The 23,643-nt window shown below is 42.3% G+C and overlaps 1 protein-coding gene across 1 annotated transcript in view; it reads left to right on the top strand.

The window, feature by feature from the left end:
* The window catches only part of ITGA9 (integrin subunit alpha 9), a 244,048-nt gene extending 225,665 nt beyond the window's left edge, over nucleotides 1-18,383 (top strand). The window contains exon 28 of the mRNA XM_048296306.1: nucleotides 13,027-18,383. Coding sequence (XP_048152263.1) covers nucleotides 13,027-13,125 — 99 coding nt within the window. The 3' untranslated portion in view covers nucleotides 13,126-18,383. The remainder of the gene's footprint in view (nucleotides 1-13,026) is intronic.
* The last annotated feature ends 5,260 nt before the right edge of the window (nucleotides 18,384-23,643 follow it).

Below are 23,643 nucleotides of genomic sequence, written 5' to 3'. Positions count from 1 at the left end.
TGTTAATCTTAGGAAGCAAAGTCCTATGGCAGTTTTCTTTTCTAATGCACATGTAGGTTCTGTTACAAAAACTGATAATACAAAAAAAGCCACCCACTTTTTCATAACATCTGTTCCCTGAGCATATGTAAGTAGTAGCAGCAGATTCCTGTGAATACATAAGTACCCATGATTAATCCAACTGGAGCAGAACAACAGAGAAGTAGTAGGCTCTTGCACTTTTTTTATTATCAATATAATAATTCATTTCCATTTTTGTAGTGGTTTGGTCCAAGATACTCATTACTGTTTACCTTCTGTGAGATAAGAATTAGGAGAAATGCAAAGCGGGCACCAAACTTGAAAGAATATAAAGAAGTTTATTAACAGACCTAAAAGAAGAAAAAAAAAATCATACCACACCTTCAGAACTCTTCTCCTCCCCCCACCTTTTCCCTTCTCCAAGTGACAATGTAAAAAGACAACCCTTGAGATGTTCCGTCTGTTTACCACTTCCATAATAACCTTGTTCAGTCCATTTATGAAGAGGTGTCTCTCTTGCCCATGCTATGAAAACATTATCACAGCGAGACAGCCGCTCACTTCCAAATAACTTTGCTCAGTCCATTTAGGAAGAGGAGTCTCTCTGATCACATGTGAGTCCTTTCCCCCAACTTGCAGCTTTTCCCACAACTGCTTTCGAGGGTCCACTCTTGAAGGTTTTTGGGGTACAATTTTAAGGTTGAGCCATTCAGAAACAAAAGTTCTCTTCACCCATCTCTGGGAGCATTTCATCTCTAAGAACAGAGGCCCTTCTCCTTCCCCGGGAGCAAAGGGTCTTCCTCATCTTCATCTTTAGGACTATCTCTGGGAGCATCTCTAGGAACTGAGGTTTTCTCATTTGGAGCCAAAGTCCTCATCGCTTCCATCTCTCCCTGTTCAAACTTCTCATGAAATTACAGCTGCATCAGCATCTGCCTATCTCAGCGCAGGTGCTTTTGCTCACAAGTTGAACGCTCCACCCCCCATGCCTTCATGAAATTACAGCGGGTACTCTGATATATCATAGCTTTACAACAGAATTTCAGCTTTAAGCATCTCTTTCTTTTCCCTCAGGTTTTCAGCTCTTCATAGCACTAAAAGGGTTAATCTCACCTAGGCCTTGCAGCTGGAATTTCGCTTATCGCTGTGGGTCACATGACCTCTGCCGGACAGTGGTGCAGCTTTAGCTGAATCTTGGCAGCAGTGGAGAGGGGGAGCTGGCCGTCTGCCCACAGCAGGGCTGTGGGGGGGTTCCGTGGGTGCCCATTGGCTCCAGGATGGCTGTGGCCCGGCCCGGCCCAGCCCGAGCAGGGCCTGGGCCAGGCTCGCTGGCCCCCGCACGGGGCCCGCAGCCACCTGTCCCAGCACCGGAAACAAGACAGAGAGCTGGGGGGGGGGGGTTTCTATTCTTAAGTGTGCGTCACAGAGGCGTCACAACTTTAAGTGGCTTAAGGAATTGTCCATATTCAAACTGGCCATCTGATAGGTTCTGTTAGGTCATAGAGGAAGCTGTAAGCACACCTTTGCAAGAACATCACTTCCGGGACTATGCTTGCTAACCCATGACACTTTTAGACTGAAAATCTAGAGAAACTTCTGCTATTTGCTTGCAGTCTCCACTGCGCTGAATTCTGTTGGCATCACTGCTGAACTTTCACTGGGATTTTATGATGGTGCAATCTTGAGGATGTCTTCTCAAAATAAATCCTTTGCACTGGTATAGCTTGTGGGTCCAAGTACAAAAATTACTAGTAATGATATTTTTCTGCTAAATAAAGAATTTGATCTGACTTCTAGAGTAAGTTTGAAGAATTGGGAACTAGAAAAACTCCTCTCCAATTCTCTCTTCCTGGATCCTTTCATACCATGTTCTGAAAGAGGCTAGGAAGCAAGGGAGAAGTGGCCCTCCAAAATTCAAGAGAATCACTTCCATGAGTTGATTTTTCAGAACAGAACCACCGTTATCCATGCATTTGCATGTATGTTGCAACAGATAAAGCTTTGCGTATGGTACATGGGAAAGATACTCTGTGTTCACAGTCTGTTCACAAGAATGACTGAACAAATGACTTTTCAGGTCTAATTCCAGTTAATCAGGGGGGCATCCAGGTCATGGGATCTTTGTAACACTGAGATCATGGGCATTATATGTATGTCTACCTACCATGCATTTATAAAGTAGTTGCAGGCGTTGTGGTTTAGGAATGGTATTCTCTAATTTAGTGCTCCCACTAAAACTATGAGCCTTTTTCTCCTCCCTGCCCCCACCTGCTCCCCTGTGGTGGGCTGGAGAGGAGTGGAAGCACAAAGGGTAAAGATCACAGACGGAAATAACAATTTACTGGAAACAGCAATGAGGTAAGAAAACAAACAGTAACAGCAACAATACTAATAAAAAAGTGTACAAAAGAGAGTGATTCACATGCAAAAAGCTCACTGAGCCCAACCTGGCCCAACCACAGCCACGATACCCCGACCATTCCCTCCAGCTCGGAACCAACAAACCCCAGCAATCCCTCTGCCACACATACTCAACTGGAAGGAAACCCTTCTCCCCTGAAGAGACTCTCTTCCCTTCGCCCCCAGCAATGACTTGAGGTGGCATAGAATAATCTATGGTTCTAGCCATGCCCGCTCTGGCTACTATAAAAATTAAGCCTGTACTGGCTGGAACCAGGACATTATCCGCCTCTTCTTCTATATCATGTATGTCTTGCCCAGATCCTACACCTTCCAACTACATACATAAATATATATATATGTGTGTGTGCGCGTGTGTGTGTGTGTATGTATGTGTGTACATATGTATGTATATACAAGCACTGGTATCATTTCTGTAGTCAATGGCCGTCCCTCCAAGATGTCTGTTGAGTTCATTTAGTCCATGACTGTGGGTTCTATCCATCCAAGGTATCTTCCAGGGCAGGAGGGCTGGTGTGCTGTTGGGTGGCTGCAAGCTGCATCAGGAGCTCACAACTGGTGTATCTGGAACAGTCCGTAGTTCTTGTCCATGGTTGGTTATGGCAGTGTTATGTTTATACAGTGGCAGTGTCATTCAGCAACCAATATCATACAATTCAACATTACAGACTGTTCTTACCCAAAAATCAAATCCCCTTGAAGTACGCGTCGTGTTTCCCTGTCCCTCTGCATTACCCACCAAGTGCACCCAGGTCCTTTAGCAAAAGCAATCCCACAGATGGAGCTGCCTTTGCCTTAGAGGTAGGACTAATCCAAACTGTCTTCCCTAACACGTTCCTCATACGCACCGTGGGGACTTTATTCTCTTCTCTAGTATGTGGAGGCTTTGATAGAGCAGGGCCAGCTCAATTAGTAGAGCCTCTAGTGGTTAACTAGGTGGCCTCTGCTAAACGTAGATCCCAATGTTTGAAGGTTCCACTACCCATTGCTTTGAATATGGTTTTGAACAGTCCATTGTTATCATATAATTTTCCCAGAGGCTGGTGCATGAGAGAGAATATGATACACCCTTTCCATACCATGCTCTCTGGCCCAGGTGTCTGTGAGACTATTTTTTAAATGAGTCCCACTGTCCTACTCAATTCTTTCTGGGGTGTCATATTGCCACACGGCTTCCTTTTCAAGGCCCAAGATGGTGGTCTAGTTTGGCAAGGGGGGGGTCCTGGGTGCAGGGGAATCCAGCCAGAGTCACGACACGAACACCGATCTGATTTGAGCATCGTGCTCCCCTTTTATTGTCCGGTTACACCAAGTCATACTTTTTCCAAAGTTCACGCCCCTTTCCCATGAGAAAGCCTCTAAGCAGCGGGGGAGCTGACCAGTGTATACCTTTTCCCAAGGCTGTTCAAGGCTGCCGGCTAGCAGGTGCCTTGCAAGCCTATCTTCAGCCTGAGGCCCCGTCAGGGGTACTTCTGCAACAGCCCTGGGATGCCCAAGCTCTCCTGGGGTATCCTATATTCCACAAGGAATCCCTCTACAGTCTAGGAAGTGGTGTGGCACAGGGCACATCTCCAGTCATCCAGTGGTTGCTTCCACCATTGTAAGAATGTAGCGCTTGCCTTGGTGGGTTTGCAGGAGTGCGATGCGATCAATTTGCCAGACTGCCTCATATTTATATTTCAACCACTCCCCTCATACCACAGGGGCTTTACCTGCTTAGCCTGCAGCATGTTTCAGTTATGGATAACCTGGGAGATTGTGTTCATGGTTAAGTCCATCCCTTGATCACAAGCTCATCTGTATATTGAATCTCTTCACTGATGACATGAGTTGTCATGGGCCCACTGACCCAGAAGAAAATCACCCTTACGTTGCCAGTCCAGATCTACCTAAAGCACTTTAATCTTGGCAGGGTAATCCACCTGTCTGTTGTTGTAGTGTTCTTCAATAGCCTGACTCTTGGGTATGACAAGGCATACATGTATGTCTACATGACATACTTATACAGCCAACTTCTCTATCTGGGTAGTGATGTCTTGCCAGAATTCAGCAGCCCAGGTGAGTTTATCTCTGTGCTGGCAATTGGTCTTTTTCCATCAGTCTAACCAGCCCCACAGAGCATTTGCTACCATCCATGAGTCAGGGTACAGGTAGAACACTGGCCATTTCTCTCATTCAGTGATACCTAAACCCAGCTGGACAGCTTTCAGCTCTGCAATCTGACTTGATCCAGTTTGTCCGTCAATAACTTTTGTGACTTGCCATGTAGGATTCCATCCACTTACCCATTGGAATCTGATGATATCCATCGTGCCATTTTACTCCTAAAAACTGAATTTCCTGGGCAAGTGCCTTGATCTTACTTTGCTTTATGACAGAACTGGCCATGAGGAGGATTTGGATTATCTCCTCCCCTTTCTCAAAAACTTCCTCCACAATGATGTTATCAATGTATAGCAACTATTCTGGAGCCTCACCCTTTTCCAATTGAGTCTGGGTGAGTCCATGGCAAATAGGGGAGCTCTTTCCCCTGCTGAGGCAGTCCATTCCAGGTGTACTGGACACCCCTCCAGGTGAAGGCAAACTGTGGCCTGCACTCTGATGCTAAAAGAATAGAGAAAAATGTGTTAGCAATATTGAAGATGGCACCATGTAGCGGGTTCAGTTCGAAACTGGGCGGAAACACCGATTAAGTGTAGTGGCTTGGTTCAAAATATCCATTACTTACTTATTTTCCTTCTGTGAGATAAGAGTTAAGAGAAAAGCAAAGTAGGCACAAAACTTAAAAGAATATTAAGAAGTTTATTAACAGACCTAAAAGAAAAAAGTCACACTAAACCCTTCAGAACACTTTCCCTGTCGCAATGACCGCCACTGACCACTGCCCTGGCTAGCCCCTGCAGTGTGCGATAGGACTGGGGAGCAGCTGGAGGCTCTTGGCTTTAAAGCTGCTCCTCAGGAGTTCAGCTCTGCCCAGGGGAGCTGAAGCTCCAGGCACAGTGGCTGTCAGCAGTCCGGACGAGGGAGAGGATAAAAAGTAGCAAGGAGGCTTCTCACACGGGATAATCCAAGCTTACGGGAAGCAACTCCCAGGAGACAAGCCCCAAACAGCTCTAGGGGACCTCTTATAAAGGGAGGTGTTACAATGGGGGTGGCTTAACTGGGGACCAATAGAAATCTCTAAGGGAGGGATATGGACGAGGATAGACATTTCCTTGGGCCAATAGCCTCAAGGGGAGGAGGGAAAGGGATCACATGCCCCAATGGAGCATCCAGGTTTAGGGGATTTCCAAAGGGGGAGGTATCTAGAGGGGTAGGGTCTCGGGGGATTGACGGGGACCATATTAGGGTAAACTGGGAGGTTTCAGATGATGGACACTGGACCTTTGGGAACAACAGGAGGGGTTTGGGTGATTGATAGGGAAAGAGCTAGAACAAGGGGAGGAGAACAACCATGTAGGGAGCACCAGGGGAGCGGCTTGGGTCAGGGGCAAACCAACTGGGAATAGGAGTGGGGAAGGTAGGGATGAACCACTGGGGTACAGAAAACTTATATAAAAATACAATAAAGGTATCGCATCACCACATCTCCCCACCTTTCTCCCTTCTCCCACTGACAACGTAAAAAGACAACCCTTGAGATTTTCAGTCAGGTTACCATTTCTATACTAATGTTTTTCAGTTCACTTAGGGAGAGGAGTCTCTCTTGCTCATGCTATGGAGACATCTCCACAAGAAGTTCTCTCATGGCTTCAGTGTCACAGCGAGACAGCCGCCTGGGTTGGTTCTCTGCTCGCATGTGGAAGTCCCTTCCCTCGACTTACAGCTTTCCCCACAACTGTTTTCTAGGGTCCAATCTTTGCTAATGGGGTACCATTTTAAGGATGAGCTGTTCAGAAACAAAGGTTCTCTTCACCTATCTCTGGGAGCATCTTCATCTCCAGGAACAGAGGTCTCCTCCTCCCCTGAGAGCAAGGGTTGTCCTCACTTTCATCTCTTTCTGTTCAAGCTTCTCATCAAATTACAGCTACTTCAACATTTGCTTATTTCAGCACAGGTACTTTTGCTCACAGTTGCAGTTTGAACGCTTCACCCCCCCATGCTTTCATGAAATTACAAAGGGTACTCTGATGTATCATAGTCCATCACCATAGCTTTACAACAGAATGTCAGCTTCTAGGCTTGAAGCATCTCCTCTTTCTCCTCTCTCGGGGTTTCAGCTCTTCCTTCTTCACTGACTTTGGTGTCTTTATGGTGTTTTCTTCACTTGCCTCCACCATCCGTCTTCTTCTGACTCGGGCGAGGATTGATGTCTGCAGGCTTCATCTGTTCTGGAGGGAACTTACAACACTAAAAGGGTTAATCTCACGTGGGCCTTGCAGCTGGAATTTACTTATCGCTGTTGGTCACACGATCTTTGCCGGGCGGCGGCCCCAGATGCAGTGGCCTCAGATGAATTTTCGGCTGCACTGGGGGGGGCTGGCCGAGCTGCGCCGCAGGGCCGCCTGCATGGAGCAGGGCTGTGGGTGGAACAGGGCCACAAGGCTCCAGGATAACTGTCTCTCGGCCTGGCCCAGGCAGAGCAGGGCCTGGCCTGGCCCTGCTGGGACACACAGGCCCCCCAGTTACCTGTCCGAAAGCTGGAAGCAAGAGAGCTTTCCCGGGGTTTGTTTGTTCTTAAAGGTGGATCACAGAGGCATATCAAGCTTCTTAAGTGGCTTAAAAAGTTGCCAATATTCAAACTAGCCAGTTGATTGGTTCTGTCAGGTCATAGAGGAAGCTGTGAGCACTTCTTTGCAAGAGAATCACTTCCATGGCTGATGGAGCCTTCTTTAACTATGCTAAACCATGACACACCACTTCACTGCCTTGGACTGCAGTTCATACTGCAGTTCCAGCATGTCCGTCACAGCAGCACTCAGTGGTGGTATGACTTCATTCAGGACATGATAGTCCACTGTCAGTCTCCACTCTTCATTGGACTTATGCACTGTGGCCATATGGGGCTATTAAAGTGTGAGCGAGTCTTACTGACCACTCCCCGGGTCTCCAGTTCCTGAATCATTTTATGGGTGGGTGTCTTGGGGTGACCTTATGATGTGTATCCCATAGCGCTGCTTATGCCCAGAAATTAATTTTTGTGCTTTTCTATGCCTCTAAACTGAGCCTGAGAGGGGGAAGGAAAAAAACTGAGCAAAACTTTTTCAAAGCAGTTTGCAGCTTGTTCAAGGTCAAGTGGAGATAGCGACTTTTTTTTCCCCCCCCAGCTGCGGCAGGGGAGCGAGGAAGCACCCGGCTTGCTGCTTTCCAGTCAGCTTTTGGCCAGTTGTTTCAGCTTCTTGTTCTCCGGAGAGAGATTGGGAGTAGGATTTTGCTTTTCCTTCTCTGGAATTCCGGATTTTCTCCCTTTTCTACTGGACTGCTTTCAACCTCCGAGCACATCGGGAGGACTTTCCATCTGGCACAGAGGGCCTGGCCCTGGCCCAAGCCCCAGCTCCAAGGAGACCAAAGGGAGGACTCTAACACTTTCCCAGGTTTTTCCTCCACAGCGAAACATTTTATTATTTAGCCTTATTTTCATTTCCCCCTGTGTTTGTTAAATAAATAGTTTTATCTCCTTCACTTTCCTTCAAGGAAAATTTTTTTTTTTTCCCGAACCTGGAGGGGGGAAGGGGTGGTTGTGCCTTCTCTCAGAGGATATATTTCTAAATTTGGCCAAATCGGAACAGTGGGAGTCACAGAGTCTCGGTTGGTGCAGTACTGCTGACAGTGCACTGTTGCTGTGGCGTTTGGTACCTGTTGTTCTTCAACTCTCAGCAGTCCCACAGCAGAGAGGTCATCTGAGAGACCAGGCATGGTATTCAGTTGCCTGATTTCTTCTGTCTCCAGAGCAGCTATCCCAAAAGCTATGTCCTTTTGGGTCTTTGAAATACCCATTTCTGAGATAGTCTATGCCAAGAATGCACAGGGCCTCTGAACCAGTCACAGGGGGGTGTTTCTACCACTCCTTCCCAGTAAGGCTCACTTCAGCTTCCAGTGCTGTCCAGCTGCTGGGATACCTCTGTCACCCCAGAAATAGGAATGGATTCCGCTCCCACATACCTTGATGGCATCAGGGTAAATTGAACACAGGTGTAAACTAAAGCCTTATACTCTTGTGGGTTGATGTGCTAGGCTATGGGATCCACACAGTCCAATAGATCCAATTGTCCCTTTTCTCCACTTGGCTGCAGGCAGGTCCTCTCTGCTTCTGGTCTTGGTAGTCTTTGCTCAGTTCTTCGAAAAAGGAACTGGAGATCCCTTCAAGAGGATCAGAAATAACATTCAGCCCTTCCATTCTGTCTGAGGACTTGCCCACTGGAAACTGGAGTGGCATTTATCCTTGAAGAATTTCCTTTGGTGGTTGTTCTTCCTCTCAACTCATGTACCTGTGCTGTTAGGGCAGAGGTGGGTTTTCCATCCCACTTTCTCATGTCATCTCTATGGTCATACAGGTAAAAATACAGGTTACCTTGTGGTGTGTACCCCTCTCTCCAACAAGGAGGTACATGCTCCCAATAGCAGAAACTCTGGTCCACACTGATGGGGCAATGGGACATTTTCACCTAGCTTGCTCAAGTCGCTCAAGTCTGTCTGCAGTCTTGTACAGTCTTTCTACAGCCGAGGCACAGGTTGGTAGGGAGGAAAAAAGATGAACTTTGTATTGTTGAAGTCAGGTAATCACCTGAAGCAATGTTTCTTCTTCTTTCACTGACATCAATGCCAAAGGGTTGGTGGACAACGACGGCACACACCATACAAATTTCTGCCACATGGATTGTGTACATTGGACCTGATCTGGATCTACAGGTGACTGCTCATTGTTTGAGTCCCTATAGATTACCTCCAGCACAGCTAAGTCTTTCAGGTTCTGGATAACCTTTCTCCATGGCATTCCACTCATCTCAGTGCACTATTAGGTCATCCATGAGAGAATACCTTTCCCTCATGCTTGACAGATGTTGCCTCCAGAGGCTGAGAGCTTCTGTCCTCTTCTAAATCCCCTCGCCAATGCCTACATCCTGGGACATCACTTGAGGCCTGCTTGGCCTCACTACCTTCTAGTTTCATGTTGCAAGTTGTGGTATCCCAGCACTGGAGCAGGCAGGTCACAAGGGGCTCTCCTGACTTGTGGCTGACATGTTTTTGCATATCTTCGAGCTCACCTAGGGGTAGAGATCAGGTGATTCTCTCTGGCCCTGCTTCTTCCTCCTGTTCTGAGCGCCCTATTCCTCTTCATCCATCACTATGTGAACTAAATTTGTCTTGAATTTCTTTATTGGGGCACCTGCTACTGGCATGAGTTGTTCATCTGGTTCAGCTGCAGTTTGAGTGGCCACGGTGCCTGCTGGTCTGTTTTCCTTCCCTTCCCTCTGAAGGTGTTATCTAGTAAAGAGCAGTGTCCAATAAATCATACTTGGGGCCCAGCACATTGCAATAATTGCTCCTCTCTGCAATTGCCACAGCATTCTCTTTGCAATATTCTGTCACTTTATCAGGATCCTGTAGTTGTTCAGGGATGAACTTCCAAGCCTTTGGAGCAGATAATTTCTCCAACTTTTTCTCCCACATTCCATGCCACTCATGACTATCCACCATCAGGGGCAGATCTCTGAAAGATCATATTAAAAATCTCTTTTATTTAATTCCTACCATGGTGTGGACTGCACTGAGGAGACCTGGCAGAGTTAGCAACAACAACACACTTTCCTTTACACCCAAAGGGAATTCAAAATTCTCCAAAGCTGTTGTAACAGGCCTGAAGAAGGAAAAGGGGGTAAAAAGCTGGGGAAAGTCATCCTCCCCTACTTTCCCCACAGACTGGGTATGATTATTACTGGACTACCAAATATTGCACCTGAGGCAAGGGTAGAGAACAACACTGAGTATAAACCCCAAATGACCTTCATTACATGTTATCATGTGGTAAACTGTTATCACACAGTACATCAACAAAGTAATCCTGATCCTTCTCCCTGCTCTGAAAAAGAGCACTGCAAGGAGCACATACAGGAATATATACAGGGTTAGGTACCATAGCCACATGAACAGATCAAGCAACATTGTAGCCAGTGGCTCTGTACCTCATACAACAAATGCTTAGATGAAGATCATTTCCAGCCTTCTCTGGGCAGATCTGTTGTTATCACAACCTCCATGTCCCACTTGGGCACCAAACTAGGCTGTCATGGTTTAAGAGTTGTATTCTCCAATTTAATGCTCCCACCGAAACACTCCAAACTCCCCTTAGGCAGGATGGATAGGAGAACTGGAGGTAAAAAATGTGAAGATTATGCGTTGTGATAAGTAAAATTTACTGGAAACAGCAATGAGATAAGAAAACAAATATTAAAAGCAACAATAATAATAACAAAACAATAGAAAAGAGTGATTGACATGCAAAATGCTACTGAAACAACCTGACTGCAGCCATGTGTTTCAGTTTGAGACAAGTTTAGGGGAAAATGCTCTGAAAGGAACATCTCCTCCCCAGAAGACAGGTGTCAGCACTCCCTCCCCCACTGATACAAAAGGAATTTCTTGGAGAAAAGTGAAAAAACCTATTTATTTAACAAACAAAGTGCCCACATGCACACGGAAAAAATGAATAACTGTTAAAATATTAAACCTCCTTGTGTGGGGAAAGCTGGTGGATTTAGAGTTCCTTCTGTAGCTGGCTCGGCCCCTCCCGAGGTCCGAGGCCGGGATGTGGCATCCCTGCAGCCTCACTGCTGGTCCATGGGGTCCGATCTGGTTCTTGGATCATAGCTAGGCCAAACACTTCCAGAAGAGGAAAAAGTTACCAGAGGATTTCGGTATGTTGGTATGGGAAAATTTCTTGCCTCAGCTGAGAGGCTAACTAAAAGCAGGAGGGTGTTCCCTCGGCTCTGCAGTGGTGAGAACACGAGAGTGTGTGTGAGTCCTTGAACACAAACTGCGCTGAAGAATTTGCCTGACTTCTCTCTCCCCTCTCCTGGACCCAGCTTAAAGCTATGGGACCCATTTCTGGGCATAAAGCAGACAATAGCGAAATACAGTATTATCATAAAATCACCCCAAGACATTATGTTACCTGGACTGCACCCTTTGGCTTGGAACTAGCATTACCCCACTGTTACCTCCACCATGCTTTCTTGACCAGAAGGAACCCCTTTCCCTGGAAGAGACTCCCTTCCCCCCACTCCTGGCAATGAGTGAGGTGGTGTAGAATAAACTCCAGGTTCTAATCATGCCCCCTCTGGCTACTGCAGAAATTGTCCCTGTCTGTCTGGAACTAGGACAGTAGGTATGTGTGTAATGTATACCTATGCTCCTAGCAGGGTACGCTTATCTCTAGATTAATAGCATGTCCCAGTTACCAAAAGAGAGGGTCTTCTTAGACTATGCTGCAGCTTTTATGTCCTTTGCACCAGAAGGCAAGAGGCAGAGATAAGGATTGATGAGAGGATGGTGTGTGCATAGTCTCATGCTGCTGTGAATTTGGGATATAATTCGAGGCACAGGCAAGGACTTGGACTTTAGGAAGATGTGCTGGAGAATCCCCCTTGACAGATAGAATATGCTACCCTGTGAATTAAAATACACTTGAAGAAAATTAAAGTTGCTGAAAACTGAAACTAAGAAGTCCAATTTAATGGAATTTTAGTAATGACAAAACAGCACCAAGTATTCCTACACATAGGCAATTTGGGAATAAAGGGTGGCAATAACTGGTTGATAAAAGAAGACTAAAACATCATGTTTTACACAGCAGGAGTAAGAAAACAGGTTTAGAGTGGTAGGAATTACATAAATGTTTAATTATGTTGAACAAAATATTTATTCAGTAATCTCAACAGTGCACTGCTAAATTTGAGAGATTATTCTTGAATGCTTACCAAACTCGGTTATTAAAATGATGTTTGTTTATCTGAGAGACTTAAAAAAACAGAGGTATGAGAATTTTTATCCAAACAGATGAAAATCAATTGCATTTCTTTAAGTACAAGGATTTAGGAAACAAGAAGGTATGCAAAAGTGACTGTCAGTGATAATAGTTGGAATTGAGAAGTGGGAGGTGGGTGACTGTACTGTATTCCTTGATCCCTCTTGTTTTGTGAGGTTGTAGACACTGAGAGCACTGTTCATATAACTCTGTCAGCATTTACTCAGTACCCAAGAGTTAGCCTGACTTTTGGTTCACCTGCAAATTTAACTTTAGTCTTTATTTTAAATCAATAAATCTGTATCTGCCTCTGTGGGTCTGTATTTATTAGAAATACTTTATGTGCTTTTTTTTTAAAAAAAAATCATGCTTCATATAAGAGGACTCCTACCTAGAGTAGTTCATCTATAAGGAGCAGAGTACTTATGAAAATTTGGGACCCAGTTGATCTAATTTATACTGATGCAAATAAAGAGCTATGATTTCAGATTGGCACTTGCAGAAATTAGATGCTAACTCCTGGGCTGGTTCTTTCTGCATAATGTTATCTGTTGTCATACCAACAAAGTTTCAATTTAATGATTCAGTAACTTACTGCTGTCATCTCTTCTGATTTGCAGATGGGCTTCTTCCGCCGGAGGTACAAAGAAATTATTGAGGCTGAAAAGAGCAGAAAGGAGAATGAAGATAGTTGGAACTGGGTCCAGAAAAATCAGTAAACTGCCCATGAAACAAAAGCTCAGTCATGTGACATGCACTCGCTAGCTTACAGGTCCTGCTCTCGTATCTTCCATATGTGGAAGAAGGAATCTTCTCCAGATTTTTTGGAGACCCAATTGATGCTGTGTCTTTATTACTCCAAAAAGCTAGGGAACATATCCTGAGGCAATCACTGCAGCCATGTCAGATGACTGGAGCAATTCACACTTCATTTAAGAGTTGAACTTTGAACTTTGGTAACCAAGCTGCAGTGCAGAGCAATATTTATGAATCCAACTATGTGGTATGCCCTCAGGGGAAGATTTTTACCTAAAAATATTTTTTATAAATATAAGCTTTTTATATTGAGTATGTCTTTGTATTTGTATCAATGTTTTATAATTTCTATTGAATAACTATATAGTTCACTCAAGCACTGATATCTGGCTAAATCTTTGGAAATACATATATATATATATAAATTCTATTGTACTTTTAAACATCAATGCAAGAGAGAAAAGAGAGATTTGCAGATAAAAGTAGCTGAAATCCTCATATGCTTAATTCACAAGGCTTGGTAATATCATATATAGATCATTTAATGGAAATAAGCCAAAATCTTTTCACTGTCTCTTTCTTTAAGTTGAATTTGGTTTTTGATTTATAAGCTGAAGAACCTAAAGTATTTCACAGTCGTGATACTCTGTATCTTGAGTCTGTTCTTTACTAGTCTGGATGGGAGAGGATGAAAACACTTCTTCAGTGACATGTAGCAAGATGTAGCTTGCTTTGGGTCACTGAAGAAGGCATCACAGAATGTTCTCTTTGGGAAGTATTCTCTTGCAGTCTCTAGGACTGTACAGTTGAGATACCAAAAGGATATAATTAGGCCAACCACTCTGGCATTGACAAATTCCCTTAAATAAAAAAAAAAAAAAAAAAAGTAATTAAGTCATATTAATGTTAAGATGGATAGTTTTAAAGCTACTGTTAAAGATTGTGATCTGTTGCTATCAAAGCAAGTGATAAATTGCTACAAGCTATGAACATTATGTCTGCCATGTGAGTTACATATTTGAGTCATGAGTTTGTTTATATGGTAATTTTAAGAGAGATAAGTAGATGGAAGGATTAAAATGTTTGGATCTTTTGAGTCTTGAGATTGCCTATCTGGGTGTTCCAAGTACTGAATGTATTTCCTCAAGAATTTAGAGGGAAGTTTAGTCAAGGTGCAGATATTATTGTATGCCAGCTTGCTACTTTGCTCATAATTCTTTAAGAAATCATTTGCTGAATTGGAAGAAATCTAATTGTAATTAATTCAAACATGTTTCTTCAAAAAGCTCTTGGATTTCTGAATAGAAATAGTGAAATTCTGTAAGACTTGGGTTTAGATTCTACTTGTATTTTGCACTTTGTGTAAATAAGGAGTAAATGTCATGTTGCTATAAAATCCATGTAAAGGAAAGAAGGGCCGACCTCTGTGGTAAAAGTGAAACCAGGATTGAAAGGTTGCAGGATGTCTTCCTCCTCAAGGGTGGGGTAAAAGAACAGCTGGAAGTTTGGAAACTTGAACACAGAGAACACGAAAGAAATCTGCTTGAGAATAGGTCTTGCTCTTCCTTGTCATATTCATGATAGCTTCAAATTCTAAAAAATGGACCACATCCGTATTCCTGTTTGAGTTTTTACTGCCGCCATCACCAAGTGTCTGCTATTACTACAGTATTGATCAGTATGTATTAACTATTAGCTATCTGCATGCATTAGGGAGAAAATAATTTCAAAGTGAATTAAGCGTATTGATTCAACATCTGACAAGAAAAACTATTAGTCTGTTCAACATCTTTCTTAAAACAATAATTGTTGATTTGACAGATTCTGTGTGACAAATGATCATTTAAGCCAAAATCCACAGCAAAATCCTGTTATAAGCATGTAGTGGAGTGTAGATTTTCCATCAGAGTGCAAAACCAAAAGGCTGATGGCATTTGACTGCACTGTTATATTATCATCTAGAGACAGAACCACAGAATGGCTTGGAAAGGACCTTAAAGATTTAGTTCCAACGCCCCTGCCATGGGCAGGGAGAATTTTTGCTAGACCAGGTTCCTCAAAGTCCAATCCAGTCTGGCCTTGAACTGCTCTATTGTCAGAGAGTCAATGGCTTGTGTTGGAAGGAACCTTAAAGATCATCTAGTTCCAAATCCCTGCCCATGGCCATGCCAGGTTACTCCGAGCCCCATCCAAGCAGGCCTTGAATGCTTCCAGGGATGGGCCATCCACAACTTCTCTGAGCAACCTGTTCCAGTTTCTCATTACCCTCACAGTAAAGAGCTTCCTTCAAATATCTAATCTATATCTGCCTCTAATATTGAAGGTTGTTGAATTCCTCGCAGTCTGACATCAGTTAGTTTTTGTTAACCAACAAAAGTTAGTTGTCTGGTTTTTCTGTTAAAAAAAATCTAAGTCAGACAGAAATTGAATGTGAGATTGATTCACAGCTATAAATTAAAATTGCTTAAAGTACTTGCTAAAAAAGGGGGTCTGTTTATTATTTGTAAGAATCTTCAGTATCTGCCCTCTCTAAAACTGAGCTCCCCAAAATTATTAAGAAGTAAAATATCTGAAAAAATAATTCAGGGCATAAGTGAAACTACTTGTGAATTGAATTGAATGTAGAAGTCTCCATTCAAAAAAAGGAGAAAGCTCCCTTTGAAAAGCTGAAATCATTAATTTCAGCTTTTTAAACAAAAATTTACTTTGAAATCTGACAGAAATTCTTCCTTACAATATTTTAAAAATCAAAATTAGTTATACCTTTGGAACCTCTTTTAAAACTATATAAAGAAGAGAGATTAAAAAAATTTACAAATTTAACATTTCAGATTTTATTGGACCATTTTTTTTGTTTTGCCTCAGAGCAAAAATGGTTTTATTTGTAAAAAACAAATAAAAGTAAATCACATTTGAGCCCAGACTGAATTTGTTTCATTTCTGACTTGAACTGTCATAGAATTGATCCAGCACAAATCATTCCTTAGTGAAAATCTAGTTGTTGGCCAGGTAAGTGCCATATTTGTGAAACAATCCACAAATTCTTAGTATCATCACTGCTAGGCACTCTGTCATTCTGTTGTCATGGATGGTTTTGGTTTTATATGTATACTCTCCAAATTTTTTTCTCAATTTTTTTTTTTTTAATCAAATTCCATTGTGGCTCTTTTTTCTTCCAGCTAGGATACTTAGATTTGACAGTGAAGCATACCAGTTCTTCATATTAAAATACTGTAGATGCAGCTTTCCACTCCTTAAAGAGCAACCAAACAAAAAGTCCCACTAATATCAGTTGGTTGCAATCAGTTTCTAATCCCAAAATCTTATGAAAATGTAATATACTTCAAGAATGTGTAGAACATACCTCTGCTATAGAACTGCTGGGGTCTGGGTTTTTTAGTTAAGAAATCATCATAAATATCCAGAGACATAGTTACTTTGGAAATTGCTTTTAGGGATCTGGAAGTTCCCATCTGTCAGCCTTGTTAGGTTTTTTGTGCTGTTCTGCTTACACAGAGGCTGGGGGTAGTCATTGTACAAGTGTTTTTCAATTAATCCATTTTGAGAAATTGTCATGAGTTTTCTTGGACAACCTAATTGAAAGGTTTGCTGAACTTTTTTTGCCTTTTTTTTCCCAACAGGCTCACTTTACACTAGCTATAGGCTAGGGAGGAGGATACTTAGAAATGGGGCAGTAAAATTTTCAAATGCTCTGGCATCTGACATATCTAAAGCTTGCAATGTACAAGGTGTCTTCTTACAAATAGTACCCTGAAGTTGTTTTTAGGATAGGAAGAAAACAATCTCAGAAAAAGATGATCAGGAAAAAAGGTGGGGGAGAGAATCAAAGAAAAATATCACTTAATGGAGAGCCAGTGCTGTTGCAACCCCGTGTAGTTTCCATCGTGATTTCAAGAAGATCACAGTCATTTCACAGTTTTGGTGGCCCACAGCACAGTGATGAGCCACCTTTCACAGCATGTTGTCATTTAAAAACCAAGGGGTTTGGGTCTTGAAATTTCTCCCCAAGCGACAGCACAACTAGTGTGCTCCAAGGATGTCACTAGTATTCTCTGGTACTTGGCCATTGTAGCTAACAAAAACACCTGCTAGTTTTTTCTGAATAAACTTGTTCTTTTATTTGCTTAATTGTAATGAGGAAGTCAGCAAACTGTAGAAAATAGTGGAGCAGCCTCTGAATTGAAGTAATCTCACAAGTTGCTTGGAATATCTGAGAGAGAAATTATGCCTGATGTGAACTCCAAACCTGTAAACCACTTAAGCAATCTTTTCATCTCAAAGTGGCAAAGACTTCTGCAATGCCAAGCATAACAGTGAAAACAGCCCTTTCTATGCCTAAATACATGCATGGTAATGACCCCACATACCAAGGCAGTGATGTGCAGGTAGCCCAGCTTGCTGACAGCAATAGTTATGAAAAATTTTTCTTTGACAATATTTAGTATCAACTTTCTTGAATGTCTCCTGTATATGGGCACATTTTTGAGTCTTGCACAAGTTTAAAGCATATTATCCATCTGGCATGGAAATACATAATACTGCTTTCACTAAAGAATTAAGGGAGTCATGGAACTAATTTCTATCCTTTGTCCAAGTCTACTCACTTGCTAGAGTTTCTTGGATTTAAATGAAAGTCGAATTTCATTCATTTAATGTGCATTGATTAAACTGGCATGAAGACTAATTGCTTTTGGAGCTTGGTTTGCATACACAGTAGAGTACCTGCACCATCGACACTTCTTTTTCTTAGAATGTCACTGCTTATATATAGTAAAATTGTATGTTTCTTTTTGTGAACTTGTGGTTGAAAGAATGTGTTCACTCTTACTGATGTCACCTGTATTTAGAAGCTTGTGTTCACCTGTATTCTGATTCACTTGCACTGTTTTGGAAATGTCAGGTTTACAAAAAATACAACTTTATGGAATAAAAAGTGACTGCAGAATTATCCTAATAATATAATTTTGTCAGTTATTGTCCTTGTCTAGCTCAAGTACTTTTCCACTAACTGGGTGAGACATTTTCTCCTGTATGTTTGAATTAAATACTATATATATGTGTTTATCTGTGTGCAGATAATGGACATCTATTATTGTAATTCTGTGACTTATAAAATCAAGCTATTTGGAGACAAAGAGTACAACTGACTTAACTACAGTATTTTAACACCATGGAAATAAAATAAAGGTAGTGAGAATTATTTATATTTCATCAATCTTGCTTTATCAACATCAAATCAAACCCCATGTGATTGTGATACAGACCTGTGATATAAGTGTCAACCTGTGTAACTTGAGTTCTGTGTCCATCTATGAATTTGGATGAAAGTTGAATTATTCAGCTTCATACATTTTTTCCTGCAAGGGTTCATAGTCCATAGTGGCTGGAATATAGTAGCTAAATAATATATTTGAAATAATGTTTTCAACTCTATACATCCCCATGCTTACTGGTCACCTGTATATGGAGCAGAAGCTGTACGTAAGCTTTTACTTATACAGCTCTAAGTGTTTCAGTGTTCTCCAGCCATACTAAAGCAGTCTGTTTCCTCAGTATTAAGACTGTTGGCTATATATCTAAGAACAGTCTAGGCAGATTTAGGACCCAACCTGTGACTCAGAGCACATTTGTAGTGGTAGAAGATCACAGCTTTATGTACCACAATGCCAAAGGCATTAGGAGAGTTCCAATTAGATGTGGGTTCTGACATGTAGGTAACACCCTTCAAAGTAAAAATAAATGTTCTCAGTCATTACTGGGCAAAAGTGGTAGGAGAATGCTGCTGCCAACAGGAATGCAATGCCCAGTTCTCTTTTGAAGATTAGTGGAAGCACAAGTGCTGCACCAGTTAAAATAATAACCAGACACTTTTGGATGTACTAAGATTTCCTTGTTATCAGGTGAGCATGTATGTGTCTGTGTGTGTAAGCAGGCAGTGTACATCCTCTTCTGGGGACAGAGGATTGATGAGCTAACAGTGCCCTCTGTGGGGCTCACTTCTTGTCTTCTTGATAAGCAGAGAACAGCAGTTTGTACATAACAGGATTTTGTGTGTTATGTTACCCCAAATAGCTTTTAAGAAGCTTTTAGGACTTCTGTGACAAAGTGGCTTTGTTTTAGAAATCAAACCCACAACCTTTAGCAGATTTGTTGATTTCAGTTTCACCAAGAAAGGAAGAAGATATCAAAATTCAAAAAAAATAAGATGTTCTTTTACAATGTAAAAAACCAGGTCATTTGTTAGCATGCTGCTCAGCCTGGCTCACGTGTCTGGACTGGAGCTGGTCTGACATTTTTGCTCTCCATGCCTGCCATTGGCCTGCTCTTTGGATTGGACGTAATGGAAGTTTCTCTGCTAAATCTTTTCCATTTAGTGGTGAAATACCCCTTGAAAAAGATAGGAGACTTTTCCCCATACCTTTGGGTCTAGTGGGGTGCATATTGACCTGAGTAGTCCTGGGTAAGATGTCTTGATTTGATTACAATTCTGAGTGCCCATAACACACTGGATAATTGAGATCCCGAAGGCCTAACAGTGTCATGGGAGTCATTAAAGATGCAAAGTAGATTTTAGTGTCCTCTGGCCCCACTTTGCTTACTACCAGAATTAAAATGCAATGAAGGCAGCTATTTTGTGCAGATTCAAACGTACAAATGAATTAAAAGTCATATGACTGCTTATTACAACATATCCAAAATTTCAATATTTCAAATTGCTGCAAATGGTTGCAAGTGGTTTTGACAGAAGTAAATAATGGTAGTGGAGAAATGAATCTTATTATTAAAAGAGCAACGAAAATTATTTTATCATGTCTTGGTCACGCTATAATCTCCTGTGGCTGTTGGAAAGGATTAATTCGCATATTTCTAGTTCATTTCTTCTTTACCTTTGATGTAGTTAGTACCATTTTAATGCTTGAACTTCTAGATATGCAATGTTTTAGTAAGTTAACCTTTAGTAAGTTCAACAGCTGTAAGGAATCAGAAATTAATGAAGTAGTAATCCTGAGCAGAGATCTCCCTGCTGCAGACATGCATTCAGATATGATGTATTGACTTGCATTAAATTATTCTAGATTTATACCAACACAAGTGAGAAGGGACTCAAATGGGCTCCCCTGAAGCTGAAGGACACACATCATAAGACAAGCTTTGCACTAACCTGTGTAACTGGTAATGTACAGTAATTTCTGTCATTTAAGCAGTATTCCTCCAGGCTTGCAATCTGAGAGCTGTGTAATTCAATCTTAATGATGCTGCTCTGTGCTATAGTCCAAAAGATAAAAGGAATAGTAAAGGAAGTGACCGCTTTATCCAGCAGAGACCACTTCATAGAGAGAATGTATTCTGTCCTACATCAGTCTCTCAATGGAGATAGGCCACTTGAGAACTGGGCATGATCTGCCCCCTTACCTTTACCCAACTTAAATGATCAGACTAATTACTAAAATTATTATTTTACTGTGTTGATTTTAGGTGAATAGCACAGAGTAGGAAACTGACAATAAAGTCATGACCTAGTAAGGGGTCAGAATACTTACTCAGTATTAAATTAATGAAATCTATATGTAGGATTGGATAGAAGTTGATATAAATATGGTAAAATACTTTTCTCCATTTTAATTTTCAGGGTGAGGCATGAGAAATCAAATCTAATACTCTATGAAAACAGAAGTTTTTTTGTGAGATTGCCAAATGCGAGAATCAAGGTAGCATGTTGCCCTGTTTCTTAGCTCAAGACTGTATCCCTGATATGGCTTCATCAAAGGGGAGACCCATGTTTCACCTTGGCCAGGTGGCACATGTTACACCTTGTCTCATATTCTACTGCCTGCTCAGCTGTGTTTGTCCCACTCTCACTCCCATTCTACAGACAATACCAGCTCTTTCCCCTGGCCTTTCTCTGAAGTTTTTCCTCTGCTTCATAACTGGTATTACCCTTCTCTCTCAATTTGTCTGAATAAGAAAGCTAACTTAAATTTAAGTGATTTTTCCCAACCTGCACTTAGTTTGAAATATGTCACTGTTGTTTCAGACCCAGAAAAGATTTGTCCTGAAAACTTGGCAGTTTTCCCAACTACATCAGCAGTTCTTAGGCCTATGGGAGGTTAGGTCAGGAACTGTGGTCCTCTCCTCAGGTTTCTTTTAATCTAATTTATTAGCCAGGTTGAAATGTACCTTGTCAAATCACTAATAAATGTGAAATCTGAGAGGGGTAGAGAAATTGACAGACAGATATGTATAAGACTGAAACTTATTTTGAAAGCGGACAAATCATATAAAAAAGGACAAGCCTGCCAGAGCCTGAACCATTCAAAATAATACACACATTTTTTAAAATTCTGAAACACAGGAACATGGAACTGGAAGGTTCTCAATTTCAGTCTCCTATTTTCATTGGCAACTGTTCCATATATTTCCTTTAATGAACTGAACAAAGTCCAGTAGAACCAGTTAAATTTATTTTCCTTATTATTCTTGCTAAAGACTATTCTAGCATTTTGTTTTGATGGTGCATTTAATGGTAATTTTCTTCCCAGTTTTTTCTCTTCCCCTCAAGGTCTTTTAATTTAAAGAGTTCCTTTCCTTCCTTCCTGTTCTGAGTTGATCTTTCTTGAATACAGGTGACCAGACACTACTCTCTGGGTGAGATACTGTTACGAACCTATTTAAACACAGAAGAGCAAAGAAAATGAAGTCTCTGTGAGTAAAATGGATTGAACCCAGAAAGGTTTGAAATATACCTCAAAACTTGATTAAAACCAAATTAAGTTAGATGTTGATACCAAAAAATTTTATATACTTTATTTAATAGTAAAAGAGGTAAATAGAAAGAAAGAAAGAGAGAGAAGGAAGGAAGGAAGGAAGGAAGGAAGGAAGGAAGGAAGGAAGGAAGGAAGGAAGGAAGGAAGGGAGGGAGGGAGGGAGGGAGGGAGGAAGGAAGGGAGGGAGGAAGGAAGGAAGGGAGGGAGGAAGGAAGGAAGGAGGGAAGGAAGGAAGGAAGGAAAAGAGGAGTGTGGGGGGCAGACAGGGAGAGTGACAGGGATTAGGTAGAAACACATCACCCTCCCAAGGGTCCCAATGACGTCTCATGGCTTCCTTCCATCTGGTCTTCTTGGTGGTGAGGGTCCCTTGCTGCCCCGCCAAAAAGTGTAGAATCCAATGGATTAATATATACTTGGTGGGAATGCCCAGGTACCTCCCCTCAGGGGGCTAGGTTTGACACTGTCCCTTGCAAGGATCTGGATTTATTGCATCATGTGCAGTGCTCTGGTGCAGGGTCTGGGGACTCCTTTGTGGGGGAGCCTTTGATGGGCCATGACACCCCCTCTGCTGTCCCTTACTTGAATGTGGCTTTTCCTGGGGCGAAGGGACCCCTGCAGCTGGGCTCCTCTGCACAGCGGAGGATGGATGTTCACTGCCTTGGACCAGAGGCTTTTTCACCACACACCCAAAACCTCTCCTCCCCCCACCCTTTGGTGTGAGGGTCTGTTTGAACCTGACAGCTGATAAACCTGGAGCTGTGGTCTCCACCCTGAAGGTGTGAAGCTTAATCCTCCTGTGAATGTATTCTTCTACCTGTCCTGGGTTGCAGTGTATTCTATTAACATCCTCATGAGCTGTAGAAATCAGGTGGGGCAGTGTTTCCTTGCCTCCTCCACCCAGACTATCTTTCTGTTATTGGCCCATCATTGTCCTGCCGCATGACTCAGAGATAACTCCCTCCGGACTATCTTCTGTTAATGAGCCTAATCAACACTTGGCCTTATGACTCATTACCCCATTGTGAATGCTCCACCCAGAGGGAGGAACCAAGCATCCCATCGTGGATATAATCTGAAATTCTGAACACCAGAGACAACCTTTCCACTGGATTTCCAGAGGACAGGAGCTACACAGCCACCACTGGACCTTCTGAGGAAGAGCAGACCCTTTTTCTACAGGATCATTGCTTCAGGAGGACTGCAGTCACCATTCTATCAGACTGCTACCACCACCCTGATTAACAGGGTGTCTGGTTGTATCTTGACTCTGTCAGTTTAACCCAGTGTTTTCTGCCTTTATTTTTGCTTTTTTCCCCCCTTATTTTATTTCCCTATTAAATTGTTATTCTGACTTGGTGTCTCCCACTAGTTTTTTTTCAAACTAGTACATCCCCCAGCCCAGACCTGAGTCACTTTATCTTACCTCCATCAACTTGCAGTCCAGGGCCTCAGTCAGGGCCCCATTCAGGGTGTGGTGGTCTTCCATGCACCTTTTTTAATACAGTTTTGTTATAATAGGCAAAAGTCTTTCATGAAGATGTTTAAGCCATAAGTTATAACACTTCAGTCTCTGACAGATACCAAATTCCTTGTCCAATGCCTTGTACATCATGTGTATGCAAGACTGTCTCTCCTAGCTTCATGAAGGCTACCAGTTCTCTCAGATGTCTTGAACAATAAGGGACATTGAAAACT

The sequence above is a fragment of the Corvus hawaiiensis genome, chromosome 1 (genome assembly GCF_020740725.1).
Source record: "Corvus hawaiiensis isolate bCorHaw1 chromosome 1, bCorHaw1.pri.cur, whole genome shotgun sequence".
NCBI lineage: Eukaryota > Metazoa > Chordata > Aves > Passeriformes > Corvidae > Corvus > Corvus hawaiiensis.
Note: the sequence above shows the minus strand (reverse complement) of the source record. Positions and strands in the feature narration are given on the sequence as shown.